Here is a 24647-nt window from a genome sequence, read left to right as displayed (position 1 = left end):
ACTTTCCAAAGAAAAATGTGCAACATCAAATATTAGATACCAAGAGGGTCCTTTGAATGGTTCTCTTCTAAAACTTTAGAAGACTATAGACGATTGCTCATCCTCCTCTTTCTTACTTTCTTGGGCTTATCCAGATCTGCAAAAAAAAAATTTGACAATGTGTAACTATTTGAGGATAAATGTTTATGTTTTGTATATGCTCAAAAATTTGACTAAAGAACAGGAGTTGGTTTTGCTTTATTAGCACTATATTCCCATGTGTTCCTTAAGAGTTTGAAGATTTTTTGTGTAACAATTTAATGGTCTTAATGGTCAGGTGTTTCATGAACAATAATTTGATTTATTATATTAAACCAACTTCCCATTCTTTATTTATGCTCTGAAAAAAATCTCTGCAGCAAACTCCACCCTAAACTTCTAGCAATAATACGTCTTTTGTCATGGAACAACGGGTCACATGTTTCATTTTAAGAAGGAAATGGAATTCGATTATATATATACTCATAATTCAATTAATGCACAAATTCATAAAGTATTCACTTTTGAAATATCATCGATCTTTTACTAATTTTTCTAATTATATTCCAATTATTATTATTTCAAAAAGGAGTAAATTTTTATTTTTATATTTTCAGCAATTCATAATACTGCAATGTGTCTGCTTTCTTGAGAAGTTTATAACTGTTTGGGGTACAATTCCATGAAGTTAAAATAAAAGCAAAATCTTACTTTGGAAATCAATCGTCATCAAGACTGAGCTTCTTGTTCAGCATTGCCCTGTCATCTAAAATGTGACGAAAAGATTCGTGTTACAAAGAATAATGAACAGAATAATGATGCGTTTTTGTATGTTTACAAACTGTTATGTTTATGTGCTTGATATGGAAGGCTTATCCCAAAAACTCTGCATCCTGAAAAGGTGTGATTCAAAATTACCAGACCGATGAAAAAACAGGGTTAAATAATGTCTTAAATTGATAAAAACATGTCTTATTTGATAACAAATAAAATATTGAAAAAAGGCAATGTTTTGTGGATTGATTTCTTAGCCTTACCGGATATCTTGTAGATCTGGGCGCTGTTCACCTTGCCTCAAAATTTCACTTTCATAGCTTCGCCTACGACACACTATTTGATTTTTTTCCTTTGGCAAACAATGGTGTTTAAGGATGACGGTAAACATAGAATCCTCCCAATACAGACTGGCGAACATCATGAATGTTAAAAAACTCTGACCTTTGACTTTGTTTACTGTATTTACTTCACGGTTCAAATACACAATGGCGCCTATCATTATGTCACGTGCTGATTTCGACCCTCATCATGTAGTAAGGTTTTGTGGGTATTTGGACCTAAAAAAACTTGGTTGGCTGCAGCAAATCTGGCAAATAGCTGAGCAATGTCCAAATGAAAGTGAACCAATCAAAGCATTGGTAAAACCAGCATCATCCACCGTGAATTTTTTTTCAAATTGAAATTAGTTTAAAGGGACTAGTTTATCAAAATGAAAAAAAATCAACTTTTTGTCACAGATTCAAGAAACATGAAATCGTCGGAGAGGGGTGATGTTCCCTAAAGTTATTTTTGTCACAATATTGCAAAATAAATCCAGATAAAAGGAAACATCTTGAGGGGCATAACTTTGAACAAAATAATACGATGGATGGTTTAGCAACTTAAAAATTTCAAAGGGCCATTATAAACTCTCTAATAAATCATCTAAACAGAACCCACTAATAACATCAGCAGCAGCGCATGTGACCTCAAGGTAGTTAAGCTTCCCATAAAGCTTCATTGAATTCCAGTCAGTAGTTAGGGAGAAAGAGCCTGGACAAGAATTGCACTATATGTACAGTTTATAGAAAATTTCAAAGGGCCATAACTCTGTGACAAATCATCCGACCATAACCGGCTGATAATATGTACATCTCCTGTTGGTAGTGAAGCTTCCCATAAAGCTTCATCGAATTCCCGTACTAAGTTGTTGAGAAATAGCTCGGAAAAGAATTGCACTATATGCACAATGAAAAATTTCAAAGGGCCATAACTCTGTAAAAAATCATTCGACCATAACCAGCTGATAATATGCACATCACCTCTTGGTAGTGAAGCTTACCATAAAGTTTCATTGAATTCCTGTTAGTTGCTGAGAAATAGCTAGGACAAGAATAATTGCACTATACAGTACAGCTCACGCAAAATAAAATTCCGCGATCCGCAGAGTTTGGCGACATCAAATGTACGCGAGTCGACTTGGCATCGACCATCTGGCCGCCGAGTGGCCGCGTTTGTGCGCAGAGTCATTCCGCATCTCGACTCCGCGAAACGCAAAACACCTTGGCATGATGCAGAGGAAATTGGTGATATGACGCCGAGCCGCTCGGCGAACAATGTTATGAACTTTAATTTATCTTTGATAGAAACTGATTCCGAGTTTTGCATCATAATATTTATTTAATGTAGAGAAACTAAGTTCCAAAAAAATACACTAAATAATACATTGAAATGTTCGTTATTTGAATTGTCATCATCTTTCCAAATTATCTCACTGTATTCTTTACCGCATACATGCGACTTCTCCCGTTTCTATCCATTACCCGATAAACCCGTTTATGCGTCTTCCATTTGTAAAAGCAAATTCTGGTAAATTTTGAAGAAACAAATGCTTAAGAATTTCATTCAAACAAATGTTCAACATTTGTCTGAAGTATCAAATGGATATCGGCATATGATTCTATTTAAAGATTTGATGAAATATTTAGTGCCCTATCAGGACAGGGGTATTCCCACATGCGTAAGTCACATGACGCGGTGTGCGCGCGTCGTGTACATTTCATGATCTATTACAAATTCTAGTCTCAAATAAATATTGCACGTGATTTCATGAATTCTTTTGTCCGGATAAAAAACACAGGGTAATTGGCGTGGGTATATTCATTTCTTAATAAAAACTTCGGAGTGCAGACAGCAGTGGGATCTTTTAATTTCGATTCAGAGTTTCATAGTGCATTTCAAATGAAGTACCGAAGCATCTCGCGAATTATTTGGCATTGACATTTACTCTATATAAAATAAAATTCAAACACGCTGTATCGTTAGCGTTACGCTCTGCAAGTTCCTTAATTATTGAAACAATTGTTATAATGTATACTGATTGCACAAAAAAGCGTCGTGTAAAAGTCATATTCTTTTGAAACGACTAATTAACTTAATTTATCTTTAGATTGTATGCAACATCTACAAGTCATTGTAAATGTTTTAATTTAAATTGTCAAATTTATTTTTATTTTGTGTCGTCTGTGTACATTGGTTTTGTTCTCATTTGTGTTTAGCAATTCTTATAAAAATAAATATTGTTATTTAAGATGTTTAAAGCAAGTCTCGTTTCCAATATAATATACAGGAATTAACTGTGTAAGCTACTTCGATCTGTTTACTGGCCTATAAAATCATTGTTTTTGTAAGACAACACGTGCTTATCTTAAATTTGGGTTTCGTAATACACAGGATATTGGATGTTCAGGGCTTGATTGGACAATAAAACAAAACTGCAGTCAGTGGTTTTCGGTAGAACTTTTGTACTGACCACCATAATAATTAAAACTTCACGTGCTTATCTAACATTTAGCGATAAAAAAGACGGATCTTACCCACTTTGTGCTTGTTTGAGCCATAAAACACAATTCCGATGGCTTTTTCAGTAGCACACGTGATCAGAATCTAACAAGTTCGAGTAATAAAGCACATAGATAATGATCTGAAAACTGCATGGAATCTGAAATGAAACATATTTGGTCTAGTTTGTAACCTTTCCACTTATGAGCAAGTGATATAAATATAATTTTATTTAACAATTTAAAGGAAGAAATTTTGGGGAGCAAAAGGATTGTCAATAATTTTATGATTAAATTGCATTTGGTGGAGACGAGTTGACGAGTTACGTCACTCGCACCTGCATAATAAGGTGAATTATTAAGCGCAAGTAGAAACTGTACAACATTGTAGTTTATAATCACAATAATTCACATCATTACATATTTATCCTTATCGATGTCTGAATAAGTTTATAGTTTTTAAAATGTATTTGAAACGTTAATGATGTTGTAACAAAGTGTTCAAGAATATGATGCGCTCGGTGTTTACGCTTTTCAATAGTTAGAAAGATCTTTCTTAAAGATTTGCTACCATGTTTTGTACAAGAGAAACGATTCGAAACGAACTTGGTTTAGAAATAGTGTTTAGTGCTCCAATAAGGATGAAATAAGGATTAAAATAAACATTATATATATTGCTCTCGTGCGCTCAAGTTCAACATACAATGTACATGTATAAAACATAACTTGAACTTGTTATTTCTACGTTTTGTCGTGATACAATTGTTTCAAGAAGCAAGACACCCTCGTTTGAAAATATAGACAGTCCCAGAAATCGATACCTCCCGGATTACCCGCCCCTGAATACTCTCGCGCGCCTCCAAAACGGTACTGGAGAAAAAAACCATGGACCTATATATGTTTGTATAGGTCCCTACGCAAAACAATGAAGCGAAACGGTTTTATCCAATATATTTGAAGATTTAAAAAGTTTCTGTTATCGATCTGACAACCACATAATAGTTCTTTTTTTTTTTAAATATAAGTTATTACCAATACGTAATTAGTAGAAATAAGGTTCATCTGCATTCTTATAAGAGTAATCAAACACAGCATGGACAAAAAAATTGGACCTATTTGTGTAGGTCATTAATATTCCGTAATTAACGAAGAAATAAATCACTTATTTTTTTCGTGTTTAATTTTTTAATCGTAAATTTATACCGTATTACGAAAATTAAATAAAGACATACGCATAGTAAATATAGAGAACACAATTGGACTATTTGAGTTTATTTAAGGCTCATTATTTTTCATGTTGAACATTTTAATCGTGAATTAAGATGATATTAAGAAAATGTAATAAATAATGAAATCAGTTAGTTAAGTAAATATTGAGAACAGCCCAAACAACGTTTATTTCAGGCAATAAACTTTGATTTTACATGTAAAATGTTATTTAAACAAGGGCTGTTTGTAAAACATGCATGCCCCCTATATGGGCTAAAAGTTGTAGTGGCAGCCATTGTGTGAATACGTTTTTTGTCACTGTGAACAATGGTGGTGGTGGTGGTGGTGGTGGTGGTGGTGGTGGTGGTGGAGGTGGGTGGTGGTGGTGCTGCTGCTGCTGGTGGTGCTGATGGTGCTGGTGGTGAAGTATGAAGTTCGTGATCCCAGGCCTAAGCATTCTTGAGTTATCATCCAGAAACCATTTTCCTATTTCCAGTCACTGTGACCTTGACCTGTGACCTTGACCTTTGACTTAGTGACCTGAAAATCAAAAGGGGTCATCTGCCGGTCATGACCAAAGTCCCTATGAAGTTTCGTGATCCCAGACCTAAGTGTTCTTGAGTTATCTTCCGGAAACCATTTTCCTATTTCCAGTCACTGTGACCTTGACCTGTGACCTTTGACCTAGTGACCTCAAAATCAAAAGGGGTTATCTGCCAGTTATGACCAATGTCCCTATGAAGTTTCATGATCCCAGGCATAAGCTTTCTTGAGTTATCATCCGGAAACCATTTTCCTATTTCCAGTCAACCATTTTACTGCTTTAAGTCACTGTGACCTTGACCTTTGACCTAGTGACCTGAAAATCAAAAGGGGTCATCTGCCGGCCATGACCAAAGTCCCTATGAAGTTTCGTGATCCCAGGCATAAGTGTTCTTAAGTTATCATCCGGAAACCATTTTCCTATTTCCAATAACTGTGACCTTGACCTGTGACCTTGACCTTTGACCTAGTGACCTCAAAATCAATCGGGGTTATCTGCCAGTCATGACCAATGCCCCTATGAAGTTTCATGATCCAAGGCGTAAGCGTACTTGAGTTATCATCCGGAAATCATTTTCCTATTTCCAGTCAACCATTTTACTGCTTCAGGTCACTGTGACCTTGACCTTTGACCTAGTGACCTGAAAATCAAAAGGGGTCATCTGCTGGTCATTACCAATGTCCCTATGAAATTTCATGATCCCAGGCGTAAGCGTTCTTGAGTTATCATCCGGAAACCATTTTCCTATTTCCAGTAACCATGGCCTTGACCTGTGACCTTGAACTTTGACCTAGTGACCTCAAAATTAATAGGGGTCATCTGCAAGTCATGATCAATGATTCTATGAAGTTTCATGATCCAAGGCGTAAGCGTACTTGAGTTATTGTCCGGAAATCATTTTCCTATTTCCAGTCAACCATTTTACTGCTTCAGGTCACTGTGACCTTGACCTTTGACCTAGTGACCTGAAAATCAATAGGGGTCATCTGCTGGTCATTACCAATGTCCCTATGAAATTTCATGATCCCAGGCGTAAGCGTTCTTGAGTTATCATCCGGAAACCATTTTCCTATTTCCAGTAACCGTGACCTTGACCTGTGACCTTGAACTTTGACCTAGTGACCTCAAAATAAATAGGGGTCATCTGCAAGTCATGATCAATGATTCTATGAAGTTTCATGATCCTAGGCCAGAGCGTTCTTGAGTTGTCATCTGGAAACCACCTGGTGGACGAACCGACCGACAGACCGACATACAGACAGACCGCCATGTGCAAAGCAATATATCCCCTCTTCTTCGAAGGAGGGCATAATAATAATGTAAGAAAGTTATAGACAAAACGTGATATGTCCTTTTCAATAAAAAAAGTATGACATGTCCTGACATCTTACACAGTTTTGTAAACGAAAAATTTCGGTACTTGTTCATTTAAAATCACAAAATTCATTTCCGGCTAGATATGTTTGTATTAGCTTGAAAGCGACTTTTAAATAAAGGATTGCTAAAAACCACTTTAGTTTTAGACTAAACTAGATACATAATTTTAATTTAAAAAAATATATTCCCTACCTGAAATCTTACAGAGTTTCGCTAATAAATATTTCCGGACCAATTTTAGAATCACAAACTTTATTTTGGATATAGATTTGTATATTACCTTTAAAATGACACTTACAAGGGAAATATTAATAGCCAAATGGTAACTGTTTAGACAAACAAAGATATGTACTATTCAATAAAAAAAGTCGTCCTCTGTCTTTAATCTTACAACGTTTCTTAATGAATATCTCCAGAAAGTATAGAAAGTACGGCATTTAATAAGAAATAATATTGGCTAAAACAAAGGCAGATATCAATATAATTGTCTACCTCGACCTTAAAATTATCAAATTAATATCAAAGGTCTATTAAAAAAAATTGGTCTGCAACTCTGCATGGATGTTTCCAATCTTTGTATATTGATAGATCTTTGTTAATATCTCCGGCACTATTTACGCTAAAATCACAACGTTTACTTCAGACTTTAGATATTTCTATACCTTTATATTTATCATTGAATAATTTTATTCCATAAAGAAATAACAACATTTTATACAAAGGCATTATGCTGAAAGGTATGCTTAAAAATGCCAACTCGGCCTTAAACATTATGTGTTGTCACTGAATTTTGTTGCAGAGACACATATTTTATGAATCTATCGTGTATATTTTTAATTTAAATTACATTGATTTACGATGTGATACATATCGACACTTGGTTTCATGTTTCACTTGTTTTCAATCCTAATGTGCGAAGTCATAAAGCACTGTTTATTGGAATAAAGTGTGTGTACACTATGATAACGTTGCAATCTGTCAAATTATTCAGTACTGTTTTCAATCCTGGGTTAGGTAATAGCCAATATGGCGGCGCCCATATTATCGATTCTGGGATTGTCTATACACTCCGGTGTTAAATACCCCCTTTTGTTGAGCGCAAACCGATGATATCGTTATGATCAGATGCTGTAAAGACAGTTACCCGGTACACCATGTACTAACTAACAACATGGTGTCATATACCACGTGTGGTAGACATGTTTTGTCCTCGACCAGCAATAGGCAGACAATTTATTACGTAATGTATTGCCAAACATACTAAATTAATTAATACTTGTAAAAATCAAAAGCCATTTGGCCAAAATAGATTATCATAAACTACTTGTTGCATAGATTTTAGCCAGTTCAATCACATGTGTTTCATGTCTATATAAAAATTGTTCAAGTATTAAGCGGGTAAATTAAAACTCCATCATTACATATTGAAAATAAGTTGTCGTTTTTAAGTGTTTATTTATTCATTGTACAAGAAATAAAGCTACTAATTTATATGTTTGCTTTGTTTGTTAAAATATGGAATTTGTCTGTTTTTAGTCTTGATCACTTTTACGCTGATGCTAATAACATCAAATTTTTAGGAATGAATAAAATTAATTTATAGAAAATAGCGTCACTAAACATGATACGGAACATTATTTATGGGTTAATGTTTATTTCGGAGTCTCCCAACAATTTATTAAATAGAGCGCGCGGTTGGTCATTTTCGGCTCGGGTACTTCTTTTAAGTACCCCGTGTACACTTAAGTAAATTAATAGTACAATGTACGGGCACGCGAAATTCTGTTCATACATGTAGCATGAATGAAAACTCTTAAAAATAGTGCATGATGCGTATTATTTTCCCACGTGCAACGAAATTAGCAAAACAAATAACGATATCCTTTTTATCTGCGCTACATTGTTTTTATATTGCAATGTACATGTAAATGCTCACGCTTTACATGCGGAAAACGTGATAACACTTTATATATGTTCGCGCAATTTCTAGCAGACTCAAAGATTTGCATGACAAGCGAATTTAATTGTAACTAGGCAAAAGCGTTCTTGAGTTATCATCGGAAAATCATTTTACTATTTCGGGTCACCGTGACCTTGACCTAATTGACCTTGTGACCTCAAAATCAATAGGGGTCATCTGCGAGTCATGATCAATCTACCTATGAAGTTTCATGATCCTAGGCATATGCGTTCTTGAGTTATCATCCGAAAACCATTTTACTATTTCGGGTCACCGTGACCTTGACCTTTGACCTAGTGACCTCAAAATCAATAGGGGTCATCTGCGAGTCATGATCAATCTACCCATGAAGTTTCATGATCCTAGGCGAATGCATTCTTGAGTTATCATCCGGAAACCATTATACTATTTTGGGTCACCGTGACCTTGACCTTTGACCTAGTGACCTCAAAATCAATAGAGGTCATCTGCGAGTCGTGATCAATCTACCCATGAAGTTTCATGATCCTAGGCATATGCGTTCTTGAGTTATCATCCAAAAACCATTTTACTATTTCGGGTCACCGTGACCTTGACCTTTGACCTATTGACCTCAAAATCATTAGGGGTCATCAGCAAGTCATGATCAATGTACCTTTGAAGTTTCATGATCCTAGGCATAAGCGTTCTTGAGTTATCATCTGACAACCACCTGGTGGACGGACCGACAGACCGACAGACAAACCGACATGAGCAAAGCAATATACCCCCTCTTCTTCGAAGGGGGGCATAACAATAATAATAATGTGTGCGACATTTTTACAATGTTATTTTGATTACCACATTCATGCCACTTTTAACGTCTCTATCTATTACGGGATGATTCCGTTTATCACGACTTCCACCGCGGTATTCCCACTGAGCAATTTGTATATCACCTGAAGTCTTTTTCTAAAAATTGGTACGAAGTGAAAGTTCTTTATTTCAAATAAACTAACATTTGTATTTTCATCAAAACTAAAAAAGTCAACATTATTTATATTTTGTGTCGCCTGTGTATGTTGGTTTGGTTCTCATATGCATTATAGCTTAGGAAAATTAATAACGTTTTTTTTCGACGTTTAAAGCAAGTCTAGTTTCCAAAATCATCTACGGGATTTAACTATGTAAGCTTAAACTCAATATAGGTCTAGTAACTGACATACAAAATCATTATTTTGACAGATGAGATCCGATGGGAACTTTGTTAAATGTATGCAGATATTAAAAAATGTTAACAATCGCACACAAGTAAACATTCCAGCGTATTTTCAGTGTATGTTTCTATCTTTCGATAACATGTCAGGGGACAAAAATTCCACTCGTCCGCTCGTATTGACGAGTGAAATCTTGAAAGGACGAGTGAATTTCCCTAAAGCTCTCGTCCTACAGGACGAGTGAAAAAAAGCTGATGTTAAAAAATGAATTTTCTGACCAGTAAGACTATTTTTCATTTAATAAAATCATTTTCTAAAAGCATATCTATTCCGAAAGTAGAATGCGAATGAACCGGAAATTGTAATTGTAAATTTCATACAGCAGGTGCGCGTTGTTATGCGAGACTTGTGTCCCGAGTAAATATTGGCTTTTTGGTGTAAGCTTTGCGCGTACATGTTGACAGGGAACCATGCGACTGCAGTCACTGTTAGTATTGACTTTTAAAGAATTATTTAAGCGCGAAGTACGGTTTTAAACCAGATTTAAACCAGTCTGAATTTCGTTTGAAAAATGTCTGACATACGAGCGTTCTTAAAAGGGGGCGGGGGCGATTTTTTAAATGTCCGAAACGGAAAGCACGCGAGCATTAGAAAAAATTATTTATTTTGTGTTCCTCATAAATAAAGTAACTTATTTCACTGCTTAGCAGTGATATACTTTAGGAAATTTTATAAGTCATATCAGCCCTTTGCAATCTTTATTTCACACATGTTTGAAGGACGAGTGCGTGTGTTTGCAGGACGAGTGAAAATTTTAATGCACTCGTCCTGCAGGACGAGTGCAGTTTATGAATATTTTTGTCCCCTGCATGTGTTATAGATTAGTATACAATGAATATTTGTTAATATTTATACTCGGCGAATCGCCTCATGTTCAGACGCGGCGTGACTCCGCGAATCGATGCCGAGGCAGAAACAGCCGCGGCGTCTCTCCGCGAATTTTTGCAGAGTGCCTCGGCATCATGTCGAGTTAATACTCATTTCTGACGCGTTGAAAATTCGTAAAAAGAAGAATCTGTCCATGGTGTAGCCGCGGACATTGTTGGTTTTGCGTGAGCTGTACTGTATGTACAATGGAAAATTTCAAAGGGCCATTTCTCTGTGAAAAAATCATCCGACCAGAACCAGCTGATAATATGAACATCTCCTCTCGGTTGTGAAGCTTCCTATAAAGTTTCATTGAATTCCGTTCATAAGTTGCTGAGAAATAGTCCGGACAAGAATTGCACAATATGAACAGTTAATGGAAAATTTCAAAGGGCAATAACTCTGTGAAAAATCATCCGACCAGAACCGGCTGATAATATGCAGATCTCCTCTTGGTAGTGAAGCTTCCCATAAAGTTTCATTGAATTCCGGTCATTAGTTGCTGAGAAATAGCCCGGACAAATTTCCGGAAGGACACACGCACGGAAGGACAGACAAAGCGGCGACTATATGCTCCCCCAAAACATTTAGGGGAGCATAATAAATGAACACTTTACATCAGTGTGCAAAATAACACTAATGCTGCAGACTTATACCTAAAATACACTTTCGTTTACGAAAAATCATTTTAAGAAATTGATAAAATTATAAAGTGTCTCAGACTCAATGGCAACCCATTAAAAGACTGATGGTCAGGTCAACACATAATGTAGTCGTATTAAGACTCAACGATAAACTTTGAATTACACACACGTACGCACGCACACACACACACGTGAAGACGGATGGATAAGTGGTTTCGGCGCTAAGCTTGTACTTCATGGTTCAGTGGTTTGAGCCCTGGTGAAGTTAACTTTTTTTTCTCTTTTTTGTTGTTTTTTTTCCCTTTGATTCTTGTTTTTATATTGGAGCTCTTTTAAGTTCTGATGTTTATATTTATAAATTTTAAGCATTTAATGACAAACTTCAAAACATGCCAAAATCTGTGAACAAGTCCCTTAAAAACGATTAAGAATAGCTGCCTTAAAAATTACAGCCTCAAATACTATACAATTGGCAATTATTATAACAGTTTTATAAACAACAACGCCATTCAATAAATAAGGTGAGTGATGTCACGCGCTTAGGTTACACTCTGCACACTGGTTGGCAAAATGTGGTGTTTTTCATATATGGGTGTATCTGGGTGCAAGATATAGAGGATATTTGTTGGATTCGGTGGATTATCGATTTTAATTCACGAGTGATCATAGAAAATAATATTTTCACGAGTGGCGTAGCCACCAGTGAAAATATATATTTTATATGATCACGAGTGAATTAAAATCGATAATCCACCGAATCCAACAAATTTTCTTTTTATTTTATTCTTTTTTTTCACAGTTTATATACATTGTTAAAGAGTAAAACTAAAGAATTTCGCTGGGAAAATGACGTCATTTTGTCAAAAAAATGACGTCATTTAACATAAACAGTGAAAATTATCGATAATTTTCACTGATCATTTTCATTGTTTGAAACAGTGAAATTATCAATTATAATTCACTGATATTTCTCTATAAACCACCAGAAAGCATAAAATAAAACATGACTTTGTTAGGTTCACAATTAAACGTTAATGAATGTAAACACACCAGTAAGGTTTGCTCTTCTTCAAATAACTCTCTAAAACTATTTTTCTTAAGAATTTTAACTAGTGCAGAAAAGACAGTTTGTTATGCTGGTTTTGGCAATATTAAATACGTAAGAATGACTTTATTTCATAAGCCTGTGTTCTTGGGCAAATATTTGATGTGTACAGCATTCATGTACACAGTAATTTTCTAAGCCTGTCAACATTTTGTCACCAATTTCAGACATATTGAATTATTAATTCTTAAATTTTAAGATATTGGCACAAACTGCAAGCAAAGCTGTCTTTTATGCACTAAAGATTTTTTGCAAATGTATCTCAATCACTTTCCTGTAATGAGCTAACTTCCCTATCTTATAATCACAACTCAGATGTCCTGAATTGACTTCTGGTGACTTTTATAGATTGTAAATCGCATTTATATGTACTGACATACCAAATATCTACCAATAAATGTTTAAGCAATAAAACAATGTTTAAGAGTTTGCGTCTTTAAATGGGTTAATGTTGTAAAAACAAATTTATAAACACAGTTTTAAAACTTTTACACCACATAATATTGCTTAATAACCGAAATAACATACTGCCGGATACGCACTTGTTGAACAGTGCAGCATCCAGCCAGCTTTTCAAAATAGAGGGAAGCTTCCCCCAAAAGGGAACATTTCAGGCATAATTTTGGAAAATAGGGCATTTGGTTATTAATATACTTAAGTATTAATACTTTGGTTATACTATATACTAATGAATTGCACACATTAGTGCATTTGTTGATTACACCAATTGTATGCTGTTCCTCATTTTGTGTAATGAAATAATATATATATATATATATATATCTATTCTAGTGTTTGTATTAACTTACATATGTAGGTATGAAGAATGATATGGCTGTACCATCACTTATATTATCATGAAGCTGAACAGGATTAAAAAATAGCTAACTTTTATTTTTGGATAACCAAAAACAATTTTAAGACATGTTCATTAGTATGAGAAAGAGAATGAAAATCAAGATGAAGACACAATAAAGATCTGAAGACAAACAGAAATATACACTTATTATAATACCTTGATAATTATTCAATATGGAATAAATAAATACATTATACATGTAGTAGTCAGAACCCTGACAAAAAACACAAAGTAGGTAAGGACATGATAACAATCACATCCACGGGTGCAACATAGCCTTATAACCCTTTGTTGTCTGCTAAAATGTTGTCTGCTGAATTTCTAAAATTAGCATTTTCTTTGATTTTTTTCAAAGATTACTATCAGAATAGCAAACAGTTTGGATCATGATGAGACGCCACGTTCTGTGGCGTCTCATCTGGATCCAAACTCAGAGCTCCAGATAAGGTTTTGTGAAATTCTTAACGTTACTTCCAGATTTTCAAAATGAAATTCTTAACTCTGAAATTTTTTGTTCTTAACGTTACTTCTGAGTTTTGGAAAATAATTATTAACTTTTCTAAATGACCTAAAAGTAAATAATAATGGGTATTTTTATGCAAAACAAGAGTGCCAAACTGTCACAAGATACGCCCGTTTTAAGGCTTTGGACAACTTGATAACTTTACCATGACCCATATTTTAACTTGACCTTCATAATCATCTAGACACCACTTCTGACCAAAGTTGGTGAAGATTTGATGAAAACTACTAAAATTAGAAAGCGGACATCATGCTTAATGCTTGAAATGCACTAAGTGACCTCGTGACCTAGTTTTTAACCTGGCATGACCCATATTTGAACTTGACCTACATGTAGATATTGTCTAGACACAACTTCTGACCAAATTTGGTGAAGATCGGATGAAAACTATTTGAATTAGAGAGCGGAAACTGCTGTGGACACCGCCCACCTGCCCGCCCGCTGCCAAGGTGAAACTATAATACGTCCCGTTTTTTTAAAACGGGCGTATAAAAATTGATTTTAGGTTGATGACAATGATAAACAGTTGCCTTTCTATAGTACCCATGCACAGTGAAAAACTCATGTACCTGTGGAAATCATGATTAGATTGAAGGAAAAATGAAACTTACCAATAATTAAACATGTTGTTAAAAATAACTCGTTTCAAAAATCGCGAAAAAAATAAACCCGATGAAAATATCGCAAAATAAAACTGGATAAAAATATTGCATAAAAATATTGCATGTGTTAATCGGTTGCATGTCTCCAATCAGACCTGACTGATATATAATCTATATACTACCTCTGACCAAGTTTGGTGAATTCAACTTGAACTAGAGCTTTGTCACTAGTATGTACCCATACCACTTTGACGCAGGATAAAAAGTTGTTTAAAAGTTTCGGATGAATACAATTTGAATTAGAGTCCGGACAAAGTGGCGCCGTTGAAAATGCACTAATTGACCCTATGACCTAGTTCTTGACCCGACATGACCCATATTCGAACTTGACCTAGATATCAACTAGATGCAACTACTGACCAAGTTTGGTAAAGATCGGATGAATACAATTTGAATAAGAGTCCGGACAAAGTGGCGCTGTTGAAAATGGACTAATTGACCCTATGACCTAGTTTTTTACCTGGCATGACCCATATTCGAACTTGGCCTAGATATCAACTAGATGCAACTACTGACCAAGTTTGGTGAAGATAAGATTTATACAATTTGAATTAGAGTCCGGACAAAGTAAAATGCACTAATTGACCCTTTGACCTAGTTTTTGACCCAGCATGACCCATATTCGGACTTGACCTAGATATCAACTAGATGCAACTACTGACCAAGTTTGGTGAAGATCGGATGAATACAATTTGAATTAGAGTCCGGACAAAGTGGCGCCGTTGAAAATGCACTAATTGACCCTATGACCTAGTTTTTGACCCGGCATGACCCATATTCGAACTTGGCCTATATATCAACTAGATGCAACTGCTGACCAAGTTTGGTGAAGATCAGATGAATACAATTTGAAATAGAGTCCGGACAAAGTGGCCCCTTTGAAAATGCACTTATTGACCCTATGACCTAGTTTTTGACCCGGCATGACCCATATTCGAACTTGGCCTAGATATCAACTAGATGCAACTGCTGACCAAGTTTGGTGAAGATCGGATGAATACAATTTGAATTAGAGTCCGGACAAAGTGATGCCTTCCGCCCGCCGCCCGCCCGCCGCCCGCCCGCCCGCCAAGGGGTTTCACATAATACGTCCCGTATTTTATACGGGCGTATAAAAATCAAAACAAACATACATGCAACTTGATTAAAACAAGTTCAACAGTGTCTTTTCAGTATTATACTTTCACATTCATACTTGTTAGGAATTAATGCAGTAGTCAAAACAACAGAACCCATGTGGAATATCAATCAAATAATGAGACAGAATAACTAATAAAAGCACACAACACGTTATCGGTATTACGAAAATTGAATTGACAACTAATTCACGGTCGCAAGTATAGATTGGGGGACATAAAAAGAAAATTATAATAATCTCAAATGAGATTAAAAGCACATGCACATTCGTGCATTTATATAAAAATTGTGATGTTATCAAATTGCTTTCAACAAGCCTACATGACCGAACGTTAATCATAATTTAAATTTGCCTTGGGCATTAAGACAAAATCTTGACAGCACCGTGTGCTTCCGAAATACTCAGCAGATTTGAAAGTCTTTGACCACAGTACAAATGCTTGACGTAAATAAATTCAGTTCAATCAGGTTGATTGCACCTTCATAGTGTCTTATTGACCAGTCGCCAAAGTATCGATCGCTCCGCCCACATTTTTCGATCAGCCAATTCAGATATCGATTTTTCACACACCCCTCAGCAACGCTTATCTGGCCGCCATTTTGTCCGACAAACAAAGCGTGTTGTTCATATGGAATGGACGTAATTTTTAAGAGTTTACACAGATTTTATATCAAATGCATGATCATTACTGTTCGATCATTATTCAAAATTGTAGGTGCTATACATACTTTATAAAAGGTTATTATTTTATCTTTATTTATTGAACATATGAAGGAGTAATGAGAAAACAAACACAATAAATAGTTTAACCACACCAGTTGTGTGTTCTATAAAAACGTGTTATTCGGTTTGATGCACAATAATATTATTAAGCAGTTTGGGCAACATAATAATTGCCACACGTGCTTATTAATCTCAGCGTAATTGTCGATGATTAATAAATGACAGTATGTTGCGTGGATCTCAGAATGAAGGAACATTAAGGCATTGTTAGGTACTGTACACAAGAAAAGAAAACTATTTAATTACTTAAATGATTTCCAATTATATATTTATTTTCAGTGGATCATAAACAAGGAAAATCATTATAAATTGTTAACTTAAATATTGTTTTAACTAAAGTAAAAACAACAAAAAGGTGATTTCAACCCCGGCTTAGCCAGCTTAAAGCTACTTCAAGTGTAAAATGTACGGCTTATGATACAACAACAACAACAACATTTCTAATACAACATATATTGATACTGGGAGAAAATTGTGAAAATTGCAATAAACATATAAGTGCCATCTTGTTATAAACAAGAGGGCCTGAAAGGCCCAAGGTATCCCCCGCAACATATGCTTTGTTTGAGGATGGGTGCAAATTGGACAGATGAACATAATGATAGATGGACGGACGGAGGACAATAACACAAAACTAAGACAAAGGAAGGTTCTTAAGCCTTCACAATATCAAGTTTCAAAGAAATCCGCCAAAGCGCTTCCAAGATATGGCTCCGGACACAAAAATGCCTATAGTAAAAAGCATTTTTTCAAGATACAAAGGGCCATAAGTCTGTTTTTAACAGATGGTGCACAATGCCATTTGGCTTGCATCATCCTCTTATGCATATATATACTCATACCAAGTTTAAATGAAATCCGCCAAAGCACTTCCAAGATATGGCTCCGGACACAAAAGTGCCTATTAGCCAGTTCAATAACTGTTGTTACCGCCCCTGAAAATTACCCCCCTTTACTGCTCTTCGCTGAGGAGGTAAATCATCGATTTCCGGTGGTTAGCAAATTATTGCGCAATGGACGACTTATCGAATCTAGAATACAAATCAACAGAGAAGAAACGGAATTACTGCTGTATTTGCAGTAATTTTCGGGGAAAATTAGTAGATGGGAAACAAGTGAGGTTGCATAGATTTCCAGCCGACGAAAAAGTAAGAAAACTATGGATCAAAAGACTGAAAACTGTCAGCACTGGCTTCGTTTTGAAGATCAAGAACGATCGGCTGTGTTCAGCACATTTTGTCGATGGGGTCTACAACAGCAAGAACCAAATTCCCAGTATCTTCATGGTGAACAACAAGCAGAAGATCTTTAAAACATCGGAGGTATGTGAATTCTTATTCGTCAAATTGTTTTTACTTTCAGTGACCAGACTGATGGTTATTAAAGGGACTATGTCTATCAAAAATTCATTCTATGAGAAACCTGCTTTATTTCAATAAATTATGTAATTATTTGGGAATTTAAAAACAAAGATATGTTATGTTTGAAAAAAATAGGGACTAAACTATTTTGTCAAATATTCATGAATTTATATGAAATGTGTAAAAAACTTATTATACACATATTTGAATTTAAATTCAAATAAAAGATAAGAAGAACATGTGTCGAAAATGCGAAATAAGGTAGATGTTTAATTCTGAAATCAAAAACCACTGTACAGGCAAATTGGCCAGCATGTATATCATGCATGTACAATGTGAATCTATATTGAGTTTAACAGTTCATTTAAAATTCTTGCAGCGGTATCGATTTATACGACACACAAACACTAACTAAAAAGACAAATGCTTCGGTTATTGTAGGAAAATATCTTCGTCGCAATCGGCTTGGGGCATTATTTTGTATTTGCTGCATTTTATGAAATTCTTCTTTAATGTATCATTTTTCTTGCCTATTGTGTGTTATTATAACATATTTGCATCAATATACATGTATTACAATTTAACACATATAAAAATTGTATAATCTCTCTTTAAATAGTTCTGTTTTGAATAACATTCAAAATTTCTGATTCAAAATCTTAATCATGTAAAAAGGTTTTGCTAGTTTAATACTCTTTTAAATGTTATTGCTTTTTTTAAAAGGGGGCAGACCAAAACGGTCACAAGTAAGATTGGCCGCAGTGTGTATAAAACCGACATCAGTAACATGCTTTTTGCTTTTGCAAGTGTTTAAAATAGATGGAACACTAGGATAACAAAATTTACTATGTATTTTGTTCTGCTGCACTGTAAGCATTATGTGTTTTCATTAAGTTCTGGTATAAATCACACATGAACTAACAATAATTTGACATTCAACACATAGAAGATTAGAAGAAATAAAGATACATTAATATTGAATGCTTTGTTGAAATTCTAAGCATGAAATACATATTTTTACTTATATTTATATTTTAAGGTTGAGGAAGAAAGTTACACAACAGAGGCATCTGCAATCCTGCAAGAAAACGAAGATAGCCGGGAGAGTGATTGCTATGAAAACATGTGACTTCCCTGAACTCCTGTTTTGTGCCAGAGCATGTGTCAGTTCAAATGCATGACTATATAACTAGTTCTGTGAAGGAAACATGTACTGTGACACTGACTCTACCAAAGCTTATACAAACTGATTGGATCATGTGTGACATGGCTACACAGACAGATCTCAGCTTATCATTGTTCCAAAAACTGACATGTGACACATCTTCACAGACTGATATGAATAACTGTAGTATTGAAAAAGACATAGGGATTCAGTGCAACAAACCGGAATTGGTAGCTGAAGATATTGTAAGTGACGACATGTGTATGTTTTACACCGGCTTGCCAAACAAGGAAGTTTTCAATGCAATATTTAGCAAACTGGACGATGCAGAGGAAAGAACCAACCGATCAGGAAATGGGGAGAACAAGGGACGGCCTAGAACGCTTCGACTGGTGCATGAATTTTTGCTAGTTCTGATGCGCTTGAGACTTGGTTTGCTTTTAGAAGACTTGGCGTACAGATTCCGCATTTCAAAAGCAACCTGCAGTAACATTAATAAGCAGTGGATCATGTATCTAAGTGTGAAATTGGCATCAATGATACCATGGATATCTAGAAGATTTATAAGAGAGAATATGCCAGCTAAATTTAAGAAGTATCCACACTGCAGAGTAATAATAGACTGTACAGAATTTTACACGCAAAATCCACAATCATTGGCTGCCAAAACATTACTGTACTCACACTACAAATCACACATGACATGGAATTCCTTATATAGGAATTAGTCCCACTGGTGTGATAACATTTGTATCAGATTTGTGGAGTGGTGGTATAAGTGACAAACAAATCACTATTAAAAGTGGTCTGCTGGAACTCTGTGAGGCTGGAGATGCAGTTATGGCGGACAAAGGATTCTTAATATCAGACTTGACAACCCCAAGGGGGCTACACCTAATAATTCCACCCATGAAATTCCAGCGCTTTAATCGCCGACAGGTGGAAGAAACAAGAAGAATCGCAAATCTTCGCATAGATGTGGAACGTGCCATGGAAAGATTAAAGAATTTCCGCATACTTCAAGGGGTTATGCCGATTACAATGTCTAAACAAGCATCGCATATACTCAAGATATGTGCTGCCTTGTCAAACATTCACCCTCCCTTGATACAGGATAACTAAATGAGAAATTCTGTAATGGCATGTGTAAAAATCTGCAATCAATGACTTAATGCTTTGACAAAGTTATAAAGTTCATAAACACTTGCTTTACTATTGCAACTTTTTTAATTCTTTGATTTAGTTCTTTATGAAGGGATGTTTCAAGGGATTAAATTCTGAATTGTGTGAAAACTTTAAGGAGCATATCAACAGTTTAACAGCAAGTATTCAAAAACGAACACAAAGTCATTTTAATAAAAATCAAGGAACAACACTTAATTAAATCTTATAGTTTTTTTTAAATGTATTACTTTCAGAAAATAAAATACAGTTTCTAGCTGTTGATATCCCCTTAAGACAATAAAACAATGATTATTCAAATTCATTGGTTTTAAAGTCATAAGTTTTATCAAATAAAAAAAAAATGAATTAACCCTTTACCACTTTAATAGATACATATTTTGACGCATTTGTACTCCCTTAGAAAGTTACATTTAATTAAAGACCTTTCTTACTAGATTCAAGTTTTCAAGTCTTCATTTCCAACCCTTAAATACTGATGAACAGCAAACAGCATAAAACCTGAACAGACTGCGAGTTACTCGCAGGCTGTTCTGGTATTTTGCTGTTTGCACATAGCGATTTTATCTTCGCTTCTGAGTGGGAATGGGTTAAAGAGGTATTCTAATCATGCTTCTGATATTTCGCAGCATTTCATTGCGAAAATGAATATTTTGAATATTTGAATATTTAAATATTTGAATATTTGAATATTTAACGCGCTATATTTGTTTTGTTAATTTATTTGTTGTTGCTTGCATTGATAATGAATAAAGATACAAGTACCATTCTTTGGAAATTTTGTGATTAGGCTCTAACAAAAAGTTATGTGTTTTATGCAATTAAAGATATCTGTGCTAAGCTGGGATTTTTGTTATGAGTTTAACTTAAATTATTATAAGTGCTTTTATGGAATGCTACATTTCAAGACTAAACCTGGCAAAACCTGCGTGAAACACATACTTTTTTTTATTTGGCCATCTGTGTATGCTATCAGGTTAAAACCTTATGATATAAAGATGAATGTTGTATTCACGCAAGATAAAAGCGCACATACGGAGACACCAACTTTTATTTCCAGCATTTAAAAACAAAATCTAAACAACACATTATGTGTTGAAAACATACATAGAAATCAGAATATATTTAATAAATGGACCTCAATATATTCAAGTGACTTTAAGAATGAATGATCAATTGTCTTATTTACTGTCTTTAAGTTTTATCAAATTCAACTCTTGTTGTCACAAGCAATATGAATTCAATGAATGAATCAATCCATTTACACAGTTTGATGATTCACATTATCGGTCGAAGAATCCATTCACACAAGTTCCTTTCCGCGTTTAATACGCTCCGTAAAGAATTCTGGAACAACATAGTGTTCGTAAAACAAATTCAACTTTGATGACATTTCTTTCCAGAAACTAGCATCAAAGGGAATTCTTTCAACATAATGTCCTTTCAATGTCCAAACAAAGAAGTCACACCAATGTCGTCCAGTCAATGCCATCTGACCTTGGATTTGGTAATAGAAAGAATGTGTCTTTTTTTATGAAATCTTTCCTTTGAGCACAGAACAACAAAAGGATTTGTCTTGACAGGCCTCATAAACAGAAGCATTCCTATGTTTGTATGGACATTTAATTTCCAAAACACCACACCTGTCCTGGCATTTCTCACAACAGTCCACAACAACATCAGGACTTGTCCCTAAATGTGGGTGATCTACATTAATAACAAGTCCAGATCCAAAAACCTTCAATCCTGGATGTGATGTCTGAATGATATTCTGGTAAACTCGACGTGCTGCTGCTTCATGGTTTCTCCCCCACCTTGTAGCTTCAGTATCAAATGAAGAATAGTTCATGATATTCTTTATGATACTATCAGGTTTTGTATCCACTCTCTTCTTGCATACAGTCCCAAACATAGAACTTGTAATGCGCCCTATCCTAGCTTCCATCCATGTGTCGTTCTTGCTTTGACCTTTTGTCATTTTTTCTATTCGTACACAGTCCTCGCTTGTTATATGTAATGATGACATATGGTTTCGGAACGCTTCTTTACAGACTGGGTTCTCTATGCTTACACTGTCACAATACATATATGGAACTGTATGCAAATTTGGGAGTTTAAAATCCTCTGCTTGTTGCACAATTTCTTTTCCAGTCTCCATACTTAGCAGCAATGCTGCATTTGGGGCACAGCTCTTTAATTTAAGACATAGCGAATGAAGATTCAGCGGTTTTACACGGTCCATTGTACATGTATTCAGTTGTTGCTTGTGTTTGGGTTCACGTTCAGTAGTCTTTTCTTCATATTTAATTTTTTTGAAAGTTTTGTTTTGCGACTTCTGAGGACTGAGTTTTCGTTTCCGAGGCCTATTCCACTTACATGGTTTTGAGGTTGATGCTCCTGTTCCATCTTTCCGTTTATCTGTAATGTCAACTAATGCATATAGCAGGGCTGCCACATGGTTGCATGATTCGCCCTCTCTGAAATGAAATTAAACATAATTTTTATTATCAATTTCTTACTTTTCTCTTACTCTTGTCAATTGAAAAAAATAAATCATCACATGTAAACGTCAGTGGCCAGATAGTTGCATTTAAAACAACATATCTCAGGTTATATTAAAGTTTCAAATAAATATAGTTCGCATCTACATGAACATGTAAGTTGTAACTTGTTTCATAAAACTTTTAAATGTTTAAAGCATAATTGTGTAACAAAGATATATTTTATTCAAACTACATGGGTATACATATGTTTTTGAATCTCAAATCTTAATGTTTTTTACATGACTCTGATAGTCTTACTCTATCCTAGTTCTTACCCAGCAGTGCAGTTGCAGCCAGCAGCATGAACCATTCCTGACATCTTAGCCAGACAGACCCAAGCATCGTAATCTTTTTTCTTATTGTCTGTTGGAAGGGATGGTATAACCTTTGCTTGGACATAGCAATGTGAACACTCTGGGGTAATCTGGTGGTATCGTACACTGTGCACATGTCTGTCTTCGTAAAACACTGCCGCTTTCAATTGACGCTTGGCATTCCTATTTTCCTTGTCATGAGTCCTTGATTTGCTTAATACCAAATAGTTATACAAGTCCTCTTTACGAAATTTTGGAACTTTATCTAAATTCTCATCCCAGCATTCTTTTATATCCGACGGTGTGGGTAATTTCTCTCCGAGCGGCGTTGTAAACAATTGACATTGACGAACATCATGATCGACGTTGTCCGAGATTTCAATCTCTTTTAGCGTCCTCTTTCCTAATTACAAGAGCCCCCTGGCTCTTTTGATCAATTCAGGTCGATTTCCTGATACATTTTCGCCTCGATCTTTCAGATATAATCGTAATTCACGCACTGATAACCGTTCAAAAACTATGTCACACTCTACTTCATTGTTCGTCGCCATCTTGGAATTCTTTGCTAACCGGAAGTTGAATCAATTTAAGAACGACAACTCATCAGGGGAGGCTAATCACTTATTGAACTTACCTTAGGTTACCTTAGGTGGTTTACCACCGCAGGTCTTTTGGACCTCTGTAGTGGCCTCTTCTTCGTCATCGCTATTTAATAGTCTCGGTGTTTTGCCTCCGGTTATTTCATTATAGTCACAGTTATGATCGTACACCATTGGGTGGTTTATCCAATATTTATCTAGGCGTCTTTTAAAAGTATCCGTGTTCTTGGATGTGACGACAGCACTTGGTAAATTATTCCATATGTTTACAATGCGATTGGAGAAAAAGTTCTTGCGAATGTCGCGTGCACACCTTTGTTTTAAAAGTTTTAATGGATGACCTCTATTTGTATTTGTGTTCAAAGTAAAAATTTCAACTGTTGTTCTTTTGTCATAGATATTGTTCAAGATCTTGTATGTTTCGATCATATCCCCTCGTAGTCTGCGAAATTTCAAAGTGGGTAGTTTAATCAATTTAAGTCTTTCCTCGTATGATTTATCCTTAAGTTTGGGTAACATTTTGGTTGCTCTACGTTGGACGTTTTCTATGCTATCAATGTCTTTAATTTTTGATGGACTCCATACACTGCTGGCATATTCCAGATGTGGTCTTACAATGGACTTGAATAATAATCTGAAGCTTCTAAAATCTAGAAATTTAAATGAACGTCTTATTAATCCCATCATTTTGTTGGCTTTATTTACTTGGTTTTGTATGTGTTCATCAAATTTTAATTTTGAGTTTATTGTTACACCAACATCTTTTTCATTTTCAACTCTTTCTAGAGAAACGAGGCCTCCTTCATACTTGGGCATAGTATATGATCTTATTTCTGGGGGTTTTGTTGAAATTTGTAGTATTTTGCACTTATCTGGGTGAAACTTTAACAGCCATTTGTTGCTCCATTCAAAAAGTTTATTCAAATCATCTTGGAGAATTAACTGATCATTTTTAGTCGAAAT

The 24647-nt window shown here is 35.2% G+C and overlaps 2 protein-coding genes across 2 annotated transcripts; one reads left to right on the top strand and one right to left on the bottom strand.

Moving 5' to 3' along the window:
* Nucleotides 1-17427: 17427 nt before the first annotated feature.
* Nucleotides 17428-19010, top strand: LOC127862714 (uncharacterized). Its single transcript, XM_052401973.1, has 2 exons — nt 17428-17842; nt 18921-19010. The coding sequence occupies exons 1-2, from the start codon at nt 17534-17536 to the stop codon at nt 19008-19010; spliced, it is 399 nt and encodes a 132-aa protein (XP_052257933.1). The 5' UTR covers nt 17428-17533.
* Nucleotides 19011-21261: 2251 nt separating this feature from the next.
* LOC127862713 (uncharacterized) lies at nt 21262-23636 on the bottom strand. Its single transcript, XM_052401972.1, has 3 exons — nt 23582-23636; nt 23047-23488; nt 21262-22705 (listed from the first exon to the last, which is right to left on the bottom strand). The coding sequence occupies exons 1-3, from the start codon at nt 23634-23636 to the stop codon at nt 21760-21762; spliced, it is 1443 nt and encodes a 480-aa protein (XP_052257932.1). The 3' UTR covers nt 21262-21759.
* Nucleotides 23637-24647: the final 1011 nt, after the last annotated feature.

This window comes from Dreissena polymorpha, chromosome 16 (assembly GCF_020536995.1).
Source record: "Dreissena polymorpha isolate Duluth1 chromosome 16, UMN_Dpol_1.0, whole genome shotgun sequence".
NCBI lineage: Eukaryota > Metazoa > Mollusca > Bivalvia > Myida > Dreissenidae > Dreissena > Dreissena polymorpha.
Note: the sequence above shows the minus strand (reverse complement) of the source record. Positions and strands in the feature narration are given on the sequence as shown.

Coding starts and splice junctions, on each gene's coding strand:
- LOC127862714 (XM_052401973.1), top strand. CDS start 17,534: ATGGACGACTTATCGAATCTAGAATACAAATCAACAGAGAAGAAACGG. Junction 17,843..18,920: donor AGATCTTTAAAACATCGGAG/GTATGTGAATTC, acceptor TTATATTTTAAG/GTTGAGGAAGAAAGTTACAC.
- LOC127862713 (XM_052401972.1), bottom strand. CDS start 23,636: ATGGCGACGAACAATGAAGTAGAGTGTGACATAGTTTTTGAACGGTTA. Junction 23,489..23,581: donor TTTTGAACGGTTATCAGTGC/GTGAATTACGAT, acceptor TCTTGTAATTAG/GAAAGAGGACGCTAAAAGAG. Junction 22,706..23,046: donor GGCTGCAACTGCACTGCTGG/GTAAGAACTAGG, acceptor ATTTCATTTCAG/AGAGGGCGAATCATGCAACC.